Source organism: Elgaria multicarinata, chromosome 11 (genome assembly GCF_023053635.1).
Source record: "Elgaria multicarinata webbii isolate HBS135686 ecotype San Diego chromosome 11, rElgMul1.1.pri, whole genome shotgun sequence".
Lineage (NCBI taxonomy): Eukaryota > Metazoa > Chordata > Lepidosauria > Squamata > Anguidae > Elgaria > Elgaria multicarinata.
The window spans coordinates 46,975,126-46,987,119 of NC_086181.1; the positions used below are offsets into that span (position 1 = coordinate 46,975,126).

The following is an 11,994-nucleotide window of genomic DNA, read 5'->3' on the forward strand; positions in this document are numbered from 1 at the left end:
TATGGGTTTATTCCTGGGTTTTGCACCAGGAGGTTGAAGGAGGGCACCATTTGTACCACACTGCTTATTCCTACCAGTGCAAAGTCCATTTGGCATTGTTTTAGCGCCATCAAAATGTTACACAAGGTGCTGGTGAAGAGGAAGGCGGGGGGAAGGGGAGAGAGACTCTCACAGTAAAACTGATAGCAAAAAAAGGTCCTAACGAGTGGGTAAAAATACAAATATAATCACTTTCAGAGGATGTAGTTTGTGAGCATAAATTTTTTAACAAGCAATTGGCTTGATAGAATGCAAATGTAATAGCTTTCAGAGAATGCAGTTATGATATTTAACATGCAATAGTAAATCCTTAATAGACAGTTGCTTTCATTGACATGCAATTGCTAATGTATTGTTTTGAGCACAGTTGCTCTTTTAAAACATGCAATTGCTAATGTATTTTTGAACAAGCAGCAGTAACTGATTATAAATTATATAATAATAAATTGTAACATGCAATTACTAATGTTTAAATCCTTCGTGCAGTCGCTTGTTTTCAAATCTTGGGATCAGTTGCTAATGTTCAGGTCTTAATGAAATCTTAAGACAGTATAATGGATGAATAATGACTGCGGGTCTTAATAAAATCTTAAGACATAATAGTGGCTGAATAACGGCTAAATGGTAACTCTAGATTGTGTATTCCGTTTCTGATTTGTCTTCATCAGTAGTATGAAATATGCAACGAAAAATATTTTATTCTTTAACTGTACCATAGATGTGAGGGTAAATATACATAACTGCATTCTCTGAAAGCTTGTTGGGGAAGGCTGGCTTGTGGCACGTTGACGGGAGTAAGTGCGGCTGAGTACAATGGGTCTTCGTTCAGAATAGATATGTATAAGGTCGCGCTGTGAAGAGTAGGAGAAGCAAATAGTGGGTTGGATCCAGACGTAGAGAAGGCCTACTGAAACCAGTGGGACATAAGTTAGTCATGGCTAGGGTGACCCTATGGAAAGGAGGACCGGGCTCCTGTACCCTTAACAGTTGCATAGAAAAGGGAATTTCAGCAGGTGTCATTTGTATGCACGCAGCACCTGGTGAAATTCCCTCTTCATCACAACAGTTAAAGCTGCAGGAGCTGTACTAGAGTGACCAGATACAAAAGAGGGCAGCTTTAACTTGGTGATGAAGAGGGAATTTCACCAGGTTCTCCATATATACAAATGACACCTGCTGAAATGTCCTTTTCAGTACAACTGTTAAAGATACAGGAGCCCAGTCCTCCTTTCCATAGGGTCACCCTAGTCATGGCTACTGTAAGTCCCGTTGATTTCAGTGGGTCTGATTCAATGATCTAACTAGATCTGGATTCAACCCAATGGGCTTCTTTCCATCAGCCAATTAAATTTACCCAATGAGGAATTCTTTCAAGGACAACGGTTTACATACAAAATTAGGCTTTTCCACGTTTTCTATACTGATCTGCCCATTTAAGGTTGCTTCCACACAAAAACCTCCCCCCCACCCCCACCCCCCGAAATTGCCTTCTTTTGAACAGTGAAGTCTTACAGAAAATCCAGCCAAGTTCAGATCATTTTGATTGCCAGATCATTTTATTCTAGGGTTTTCCTTCTCTCTCTCTCTCTCTCTCTCTCTCTCTCTCTCTCTTTTTCTCTCTGTGTGCGTTTAAATACTTGATTTGTGGTGACTTTGTTTTTCCCACAATAAAAGGCAGCCTGCACCACCAGCGTGTCCAGTGCGGATGTTAAAGTGCTTTTAAATGCATCTGTGTCTTTTAATCAGCCTTCCCCAACCTGGTGCCCTCCAGACACATTGGACTACAATTCCCAGCCAGTATGACTACTTTGTGATGGGAGTTGTCATCCAATATACCTGATAAGCACCAGGTTAGCAAGTCCTACTTGCTGCTTCTACTGATTTTATTGTTTCCTGTTCAGCACCATTATGGAATTAGTGATGAAATTGCCCCTTAATTGCCCCTTCATCTGTGAGCTTCTCTTCCCTGCTTTGGAGGTGGGGAAAGTTCATGACTGGTTTCCTTGAATTTCCCCCACCCTTTTATTACTTTTGTAGTGAGTTTCAAAGTCAAAGGGAGCCCCGAGTCAGGTTAAAGATTAGTGGGGAACGACAGCGACCTTTTAGTTACAGTACAAACTACCTTGGAAGCATTCTCCGAGTGGCCTTTTCCCTCCAGAGCAAAGTTGCCCTGGACTGGAGGCCCAAAGAGCGACCACGAAAAGGAAAACTCCCCCCATGTAGGAAATGTTTAACCTGCAATGAGAGGGGCTGTGGCGTGAGTCTGCTTCCGTGGAATTCTCTTTCCTCTGGTTCTAGACTTGTAGAGCCTGTTTCTAGTCACTCGGTGATCAAGAGGAACGGCACTCTACACATGCTCAGGAAACAACTCTCCTTTATTTTTACACAAATAGCAATTAGACTGAGCCTTGCCCTTGACATCACAGACCCAGGGGTGGGGTGGGGGTGGGGGCTAAGCCCCGGTGAGCCTTAAATGCTCAGCGGTGCTTCCCTTCCCTCTGTCCCCAAATCCCGCCCCGGAACGGCCCGTCTGCTGCTAGAATTTACTCTGAGCTGCCATTTCCCAAAGTCTGTCGGTCTTAAACCTTAAGAGGTTCCAGCCTTCCTTGAGGGTGAGGTCGTGCCCACCACGCCGCGCAAGGAATTCTATGTTCTCCGGCTTCTGGGAGGAGGCGTGCATTCGGAGATGGGTGCACCCTCGGCGCCAAGCAGCCTGCGGGAAAAAGAAAGCAGGAAACAGAAATGACGCCCCTCGTCAGAAACGGCCCAAACGTGGGGCAAAAGAGATATTGATCCTCCGGCAAGTGACGTTAGAAAGGATCCATCCCTCGGTCCTCCGCCAGGGCTGATGGCTTCTCTGCAAGAACTCTCATGGTGTGGGAAGAGCTGGTTTTGTGAACGTCACCAAAAGAGACGTCACTGACCTGCGGACAGGACTCACCTCTGCTGCTCGTTCCATTAGTGTCTTTCCAATAAGTTTTCCTGCAGGAAAGAACAATCAAGAGGGAGCCAGAATTACAATCAGTAACATCTTTATTCCATAACATAAGAACCTAAGGAGAGCTCTGAGGCTGGATCCAGCCGGAGGGTCCACCGAGTCCAGCACGATGCTCACCCAGTGGCCCAACAGCTGTCGACCAGGGACCCACAAGCAGGACACGGGTGCAACAGCGCCCTCCTACCCATGTTCCCCAGCGACTGGTGCACACAGGCTTACTGCCTCTGATACTGGAAGGAGCACATAGCCATCAGGGCTAGTAGCCATTAATAGCCTTGTCTTCCATGAATTTGTCCTACCCCTTTTTAAAGCCAATTGGTGGCCCTCACTACATCGAATCATAGAATAGTAGAGTTGGAAGGGGCCTATAAGACCATCGAGTCCAACCCCCTGCTCAATGCAGGAATCCACACACATCTTATGTGTGCGTGTACAGCCCGCTTATGTGCTGTCCATGCAAGTGTGCTGACCCTTTCATCTTTTTCAGGGGCGGGGTTATGCCTTGGCTAGTGGCTCAGCACATATCTACTACACCTTTTGCCAGGACCAGAATTCATAGAATCATAGAATCATAGAACAGCAGAGTTGGAAGGGGCCTACAAGGCCATCGAGTCCAACCCCCTGCTCAATGCAGGAATCCACCCTAAAGCATCCCTGACAGATGGCTGTCCAGCTGAATGCTTTTAGTGTGGGAGAACCCACAACCTCCCTAGGTAACTGCTTCCATTGTCGTACTGCTCTAACAGACAGGAAGTTTTTCCTGATGTCCAGCCGGAATCTGGCTTCCTTTAACTTGAGCCTGTTATTCCGTGTCCTGCACTCTGGGAGGATCGAGAAGAGATCCTGGCCCTCCTCTGGGTGACAACCTTTTAGGTATTTGAAGAGTGCTCTCATGTCTCCCCTCAATCTTCTCTTCTCCAGGCTAAACAGGCCCAGTTTTTCTAAACACCATTCTGAGGTGTTTCCAGACAAGCCTTTTATTGTGCGATCACACTGCCCTATTCATGGATTTGTAAAGGCGACCTCGACGACACTGAACATCAATTACCACCCCAAACGTCCCCGCCACGTCTTCCAACATTTCACATGGAGTAGCTGTACAATCTCTTTTGTTTGGTAGGCACTTAATACCAGTTCAAATCAGGGGTGCACAACCCACAGCTGGGGGACTCAGGTGCCCCCCCCTTCCCAGGCCTTTCCTGAACTTCCCAGTAGATGCTTTGATCTTCCCCTGCCAAATTCCCTCCTCGCCCTTCCTGGTATCGATTTCTGTGCTGCCTGTTCACTCACATGCAGCCCCAACAGATGAAAGGTTGCACACACTTATTTAAGGGGGGAAATGCCTTTCAGCCAAAAATTATACTTTTAACACATTTTTTTTTCAAAAGGTTAACCTTAAGTTTTTCTTTTTAAACTATAAGTCCATTGTGGTGGTGGTGGTGGGGGGTTTAATTTGAAATCTGCCTTGCCCAGGGTTCCACCTGGCACAGCCACTCTCTGGGATTCTGTATGGAACAATATTTCTTTATGGAAACTCTCTAGACTTCTTGTTTGAAGGGCCCACAATAGACCAGTGAGCTGTTCTAGGAGAAGACGTAGGCCGTTTCTACCCCTATGTCAGGGGAGAGGGAGGGAGAGGGGGCGATCCCGGACTTACCTGCTTCCGGGATCGTTGCCCTCAGTTCACATGGTCCACGTGATGTCATGGGCGTTGCGCCCATCGTGGCCACCATTTTTTTTAAAAAAGAGAAAGAGCTGGAGCACACTTGTGCTACAGTGAAAATTAAGGTTATTAAAAAAAAAAAAGCCCCACTCGTGCTCCCCACCCCACCCCCAAGGGCCCTGGACTCCCACGTGCCGGCTCCTTCGCCCTGATGACCACCGCTACTCACGGGGAAGAGGGAAGAAGCCGGGATGGGCACCCACAGTGCCTGCGGTCCTTGGGATCTCCCCAGGACCGCAGGTAAAACCAGGATTACTGAGGTCTCAGTTATCCTGGGGAGATGGAGGGATCATCCCTCCCTGCTCTTGGGATCCCCTGTGCGTCATTTGGAAAAAGAATGGTGTAGAAAGCGCCATGGTCTCTTATGAAGTCCCAGAGCTTCTTGGTAGTCTATGCCGGCATTTTGTTTCTGCTTTTGCAGAGAAAAAGCACAAGCCAGCAAAGACATTGATGCCAGGGCAAATGGGAGCCGTTTTCTGCTGCTAAATTTGCGCGCTCCTGTGCATGTTAAAATGGGGGGAGGGAGTCCTACAACTCCCAGCGACCCCCACCAGCCATTTGTAGGAGTTATTTTCTGACTAAACATCCATAGGATGGCACCTTTAAGTTGTATCTACTTTACTTTCATTTTAACTTAGCCTTTAACTAGTTGAAAGTGGAAATATTTAACTTTGAACTCCATTTAATTTTAAAGGCTGCTAATATGTAACTTTAACTAGTTACATTTCTCATTAACTTTTCCCATGACTTCAAATGGATGACAATGGCCCCATTCAGAAGACACCTTAAACCACGGCTTTATCCATGGTGGTTAAGACAGAAAGCCGGACTGTGTTCAGAAGACACCATAAACCACGTCTTTAACCACGGTGGTTAAGCCAGAAAGCGGGCTGTGTTCAGAAGATACTTTAAACCACGGCTTTAACTATGGTTGTTAAGCCAGAAAGCCGGGCTGTGTTCAGAAGACACCTTAAACCACGGCTTTAACCACGGTGGTTAAGCCAGAGAGCCAGGCCGTGTTCAGAAGACACCTTAAACCATGGCTTTAACCACGGTGATTAAGCCAGAAAGCCGGACTGTGTTCAGAAGACACCATAAACCACGTCTTTAACCACAGTGGTTAAGCCAGAAAGCCGGGCTGTGTTCAGAAGACACCTAAAACCATGGCTTTAACCACGGTGATTAAGCCAGAAAGCTGGGCTGTGTTCAGAAGACACCATAAACCACGCCTTTAACCACGGTGGTTAAGCCAGAAAGCCGGGCTGTGTTCAGAAGACACCTTAAACCAGGACTTTAACCATGGTGGCTAAGCCAGAAAGTCTTATTCACCCTGGTCTAAGCCACAGTTTAAGGCGACTTCTGAACACAGCCTGGCTTTCTGGCTTAACCACCATGGTTAAAGCCATGGTTTAAGGTGTCTTCTGAACAGGGCCAATGTCAGGTGCCTGCCAACCTCCGTAACATGTAAGCAAATGTAACAAGTAACATGTAATTCCACAGTAGGTGCCCATGGACTATACCTGCTTCGCTTCAGCCTGTTACCAGCATTGTATCCCTGCAAACCAAGCGCTGGTCCACAAATTGAGCTCTTGAAAAACACACGCAGGCACTTATTCCAGAGCATCTGAGTAATTAGCCCAGGGTAAAGGGGTGTGCAGGGCAGGGCTCTATGTTCTCTTGAAAGAACAGCAAGGCACCATTCCGCTGCACGCACACACAATGGTTACGTTCCGGCCTTACCTCTAAATTCTGGCATGACGTACAAATTGTCCATGTAGAGATTTTTCCCTCTCCAGCTGTTATACGTGTACGTGGACAGGGTGTACCCAATGAGCGTGTAGCCTGTGGAGCAGAAAAACGACACAACAACTGTGGCAAAGTGAAGGGTGGCGGAGAGACCTGTGTAACCCCACCAGGGGACGCAATCGCCTCCCCCTTCAGGCCAGAACAAAGTGTGAAAAACGTAGCAATGCACATCAGAGGATAAACACTCTGGATTATTTGCTTCTGCAGAAGGCAACGCTTCACTTTCCCCTGTGTCTCACCTACAAGCTTGGTGGCTTAACCACGCTGGTATTCCAGAATTCAACTTAATAGTCTTCCGGAATTTAAGAAAGCCATAAAAACTGATCTCTTCCAGAAGGCCTACACAGTTGAATTTTAAGATGCCTTTTAATAATGTATTATTTTTATGTTTTTAATCAATTATTTGTATTTTATGGTGTTTTGTATTTGTGTTGTACCCTGCCTCAATCCAGAGGAAGAAGCGGGTAAGACAATATATATATATATATTTAACAATAGCACAAATGCTCTGAGAACTGGTGGCAAGAAGGGTGTTGTTGGCATCATTAGCACTGGCCAAGAGGTGCCAAACACAAGCACCATTCCACTTTCCCGCATTCTGTGGTTCAAACAGAACTATGCTGGGAAAAGTGACAGTGCTGTTGGTTTTGCTCCAAGGTCCATTTGTACTGAACGCTTGGGGACAGTATTGTGAAGTCAGACCTCACTGCTCTTGAGGTATTTCATCTCTCTCCCACAGCACCTTAAAAGACTAGCAGACATCTTGGGATAGGAAGGGCTTTCATTAGAGTGACCCTATGGAAAGGAGGACAGGGCTCCTGTATCTTTAACAGTTCTATTGAAAAGGAAATTTCAGCAGGTGTCATTTGTATATATGGAGAACCTGGTGAAATTCCCTCTTCATCACAGCAGTTAAAGCTGCAGGAGCCCTGCCCTCTTTTGAATCTGGTCACTCTAGTATAGCTCCTGCAGCTTTAACGGTTGTGATAAAGAGGGAATTTCACCAGGTTCTCCATATATACAAAGGACACCTGCTGAAATTCCCTTGTCTATGCCACTGTTAAAGATACAGGAGCCCTGTCCTCCTTTTCATAGGGTCACCCTACTTTCATAGTTAAGAGAGCTGAGGTCATAAGCTGTTTCCCCACCCACCCCCGCAACAGGCTGCATATTTTGTCTATTTTGGGGTGTAGAGTCCTTAGGTGCCGTTGACGTGAAGGTCCATCCCATCGCAGAGTAGAGACTTGATCTAGTTTCAGATATTCCTCGTCTGATTACCTTCCTTGCTTTTTTGCTCAGGAGGAACTTCAGCCACAAAACACTCATATCTGGGATGCGTCCCGAATCCAGCGTCCTTCAGCTCTGGAGAAAAAGTAGGGAAAGGCAGAGAAAGAGATGGCGAAAGTGTCTCTTAGAGGCACGTACACACCACAACCAGCCGGCAACCGAAGCAGCAAGGTTGCCAGCGTAAAAAGCCGGAACACAAAGTAAGTTTAAGGAAACTGTTAAAATCAACTACCGTATTTCTTCGATTGTAAGACGCCATCGATTGTAAGATGCACACTCATTTCAGTACCATCAACAGAAAAAGAAACCTAAGACACACCCGCGATTCTAAGACGCACCCCATTTTTAGAGATGTTTATATGGGGGAAAAGTGTGTCTTAGAATCAAAGAAATAGGGTATATCAAATTGGTATAACTATGCTTATTACAATAAAATCATATTATTAGTAGAAAATATGTTTTAATCTTAAAGCAAATACATACATTTAAAATTTAAACAAAATAGTCCACATACAATAAGCATCAAACAAAAATCCCCAAACACATATCCTTTTCCCATTGATGAAGACCTTTTATGGTTGAAACGCATTTGGAGATTCTTGTTTGATGCTTATTGTATGTTAGGGTGACCCTATGGAAAGGAGGACAGGGCTCCTGTCTCTTTAACAGTGGCATAGAAAAGGGAGTTTCAGCAGGTGTCATTTGTATATATGGCGAACCTGGGGAAATTCCCTCTTCATCACAACAGTTAAAGCTGCAGGAGCTATGCTGCAGCTATACTGTGACCAGATTTAAAAGAGGGCAGGGCACCTGCAGCTTTAACTGTTGTGATGAAGAGGAAATTTCACCAGGTGCAATATTCCTACATGTATGTAGACTATTTTGTTTAAATTTTAAATGTATGTATTTTCTTTAAGATTAAAACATATTTTCTACTACTAATATGATTTTATTCTAATAAGCATAGTTATACCAATTTCGTATATTGTTTTTATCAGTTTCCTTAAACTTACTTTGTTCTCAGGTTTGGTTTTGGTTTAAGACCACACTTTTTCACACTAGGGTAAAGAGCCTGCCAACTTTGGAACTGGCCTCTGCTCCCATGCCTTTCATATCCATTCAGCGAGCACGTGGCATGGAGAATGTGGATCAGGAGACATTTTTCTCCCTCTTGCGTCATAGTAGAACCCAAAGAGGTCAACCCATGAAGCTGGTTGGTGGGAGATTCAGGACGGAGAAAAGAAAAGGCTTCTTCACACAGCGCAGAGTCAAATTATGGAATTCGTTACCACATCACATAATGAGGGCCACCAATTTGGATGGCTTTAAAAGGCGATTAGAGAAATTCCTGGAGGAGAGGGCTATCAGTGGCTAGTAGTCCTGATGGCTATATGCCACCTTCAATATCAGAGGTAGTATACCTATGTACACCAGTTGCTGGGGAACATGGGTGGGAGGGTGCTGTTGCACCATGTCCTGCTTTGTTGGCTCCTGGTCAACAGCTGGTCGGCCCCTGTGTGAACAGAGTGCTGGATCCAGCCTCAGGGCTCTTCAGGTGGTATATTCTTATATTATTAGCCAGTGATAACATTTGCTTATCCTACCATGGCGTTCTACCATTTCTGCAGAGGAAGCCAAGGAAGGAGGCAACCTGAGGCAAGACCCACTGAAGGCACAGAACATGGCCTCCCCCCACACACACAACTGCACTCCAATGCAGGGAAAACTCGTTTGCCCAAGCCTACGCCCACCACCACCACTTCCTTACCTTCTACGTTGGTTCTGATGTTTTCCAAAGGAACGTTGTAAATAGCTGCAATGTCCTGCATTGAGAGAGAGAGAGAGAGAGAGAGAGAGAGGAGGTGTGAGGTGGCAGGTGCAAGAGGAGTCCTTAGCTCCCACACATCAACAGATGTCAGGATGCCGGGGTTTCCAGGACCTGGGACTGAGGCTGTCCCAAGACGTTTTCTTGTCTGGAGATGGAGCATTCAAGTGGCACCACACTTTCCCACTCCTTTACTCAGGAATTTCCACTCGGAAATTCACTGAACTGGACAGGGAGCTGAGCAAGAGCACACTATCCCTCCGGATCGGGCCCTGTGGATATTAGGTTTCTTTCTGCCACATTAAATGGTATCTCCAAGTTCAAGAGAGAGAGGTGGGGCAGGACACCTGGGTCCTGGCTGCAGAATATGCCTTATTTTGGCTCCCTCTTTCTCATCCATTTCAGGATGCTGCCTACCCCATCCTCCATCCCCCCATCCTGCCCCTCCTCACCTTAATAAGACGCATAATATGCTTCAGGTCCCTGGGGGCACAGGGGCGGACAACGAAACTCATGGCTCCAGCACTTTCTCCAGCTCCGCTCTGTCTCTGTCTCTCTCTCCTGTGTGCAGCTGGATTGCATAAGGGTGCAGGGTGGGATCATGTCCCTCCTCCTCCTCCTCCTCCTCCTCTTCCAGAGGCCGTGGAGGCCATCCTCCTCTTCCAGAGGCCGTGGCTGTGCGTGGTAGGTCCCAAGATCAAGCGCTGGCATCTCACTTAATTCTGAGGGCTAAGAAAAGCCTCTTTCCACCCAAGAGTTTGGAGAGTTCGCCAGGAGGGCCTATAGCCATGCTCAGTTGTGGCACCTGTGGCTTAGCATGCAGACGGCCACAGGTTCGGCCCAGTAAAGGTCAGTGCAGCAATGAATTTGTTCTGGGTGGATTCATCGCCCCACTGACCTCGGCACCACCAGCCTCCTTGGGTTCAGTCCCTGATATCTCCACTTCCCCAGCCCTCCTTTCTGCCTGCTACTTTGGACAGTTCCTGCCAGTCCCAGAAGAGAAGGCTGAGTAAATCCATGGCCTCAATCCGTACCAGCAGAGGCCAACAGGGCCCTGCGCACAGCAGGGAAAGACAGAGAGGAGACACCAAGCGGCGTGTAGGATAAGGAAGCCCAAAACAAGAGAAGAAAAGCCTCAACTTATTTTATTATTATTATTATTGATCCAGTCTTTATTTACTGCAGCTCCCTACTTTTTATTGACGAACTACCCTGATGGATCGCCCAGTGACCGATGTGCTCTGGGCAGCGTCCAGGTGAATGAAAAACACCAAAGACAAAATCACAACACAAAGATGATGGTAACATAGCACAGAATTAAACCTGCAGCAAAAGGGTAAAGACAATGCAAGCACAAGATTAAAAAAAAAACCAGGAAAAGCTCCAGGAAGAAATGTAAAAACAGGGCAAGGCATTAAAACGTTCTGTGGAAAGACGCCTTCGCCTGGCACCGGAAAGAATGTCATGTAGCTGCCTGCGAAGTCTCTCTCGGGCTGGGTTGGGTAGATATTCCACAGAAGGGCCACCACCAAAAAGGCTTTTCCTCTTGATGGAGGAAGACCCTCTCCCTGCTGCCCACAAGCTGTATCCAGGAAACCCACCCCTCTTCCTTGCACCTGATACTGAGAGGTAGTTTTGCACCGAGAAGCTCCCTTTAGCCATTGTGACTATAAATCCCCCGTTAAGGCCCCCTCGCTGGACAGCTGTCATCTCACATCTTGTGGCAGCGAGTTCCACAATCTGATAATGCATTGGGTAGAAAAGAATTTTCTTTTGCCTGCCCTGAATTTCATTGAATGAACTCTGGTCTGTTTCAGCAACGATCTTAGTTAAAGAATAAACGGCACCTGCAGCCTCTTTGAGTGGCCTTTGGTCTACAGGGCAAAGACGCCTTCAAGTCCGAAGGAGCAACCAAGGCAAAATCTTTCCCACGTGGGCAAATGTTAACCTATGCATGCTTAGACAGGAAAAAAAACAGATCCCAGCACTCCCCAGCCAGCCAACTGTAGGAGGTCTTTTTCTGCCTAAACAATTAAAGGATTGCACCTTCAATTGCGTTGCTAATATATTTCAATACCATTCATATGCCATTCTAAAACCATAGGTTTGCAGATTGCTTTCCTATGATCTTAGCTGAGCATTGATAATGTTTTCTAAATACTAATGTTACTATGTCTGTCTTGAATTTAGTATTATTGTCTTCTATATGAAGATGATATTAGTCTCAGGCACTGATTCGTTTCAACGAAAATCTTGAATCTGTGGTGGTTTACCCTGGGCCATACTTTTGCCCACTGGGGTTCCAAAGGTGCAAAT

At 46.2% G+C, this 11,994-nt stretch overlaps 1 protein-coding gene across 1 annotated transcript; it reads right to left on the reverse strand.

Annotated features, from left to right (window-relative positions):
* Positions 1 to 2,536: 2,536 nt before the first annotated feature.
* LOC134406451 (diamine acetyltransferase 1-like) lies at positions 2,537 to 9,682 on the reverse strand. Its single transcript, XM_063137883.1, has 5 exons — positions 9,622 to 9,682; positions 7,845 to 7,928; positions 6,501 to 6,602; positions 2,981 to 3,021; positions 2,537 to 2,752 (listed from the first exon to the last, which is right to left on the reverse strand). The coding sequence occupies exons 1-5, from the start codon at positions 9,680 to 9,682 to the stop codon at positions 2,576 to 2,578; spliced, it is 465 nt and encodes a 154-aa protein (XP_062993953.1). The 3' UTR covers positions 2,537 to 2,575.
* Between the last annotated feature and the right edge of the window lie 2,312 nt (positions 9,683 to 11,994).

Coding starts and splice junctions, on each gene's coding strand:
- LOC134406451 (XM_063137883.1), bottom strand. CDS start 9,682: ATGCAGGACATTGCAGCTATTTACAACGTTCCTTTGGAAAACATCAGA. Junction 7,929..9,621: donor CATCAGAACCAACGTAGAAG/GTAAGGAAGTGG, acceptor CTTTTTCTCCAG/AGCTGAAGGACGCTGGATTC. Junction 3,022..6,500: donor CGTCATGCCAGAATTTAGAG/GTAAGGCCGGAA, acceptor TCTTTCCTGCAG/GAAAACTTATTGGAAAGACA.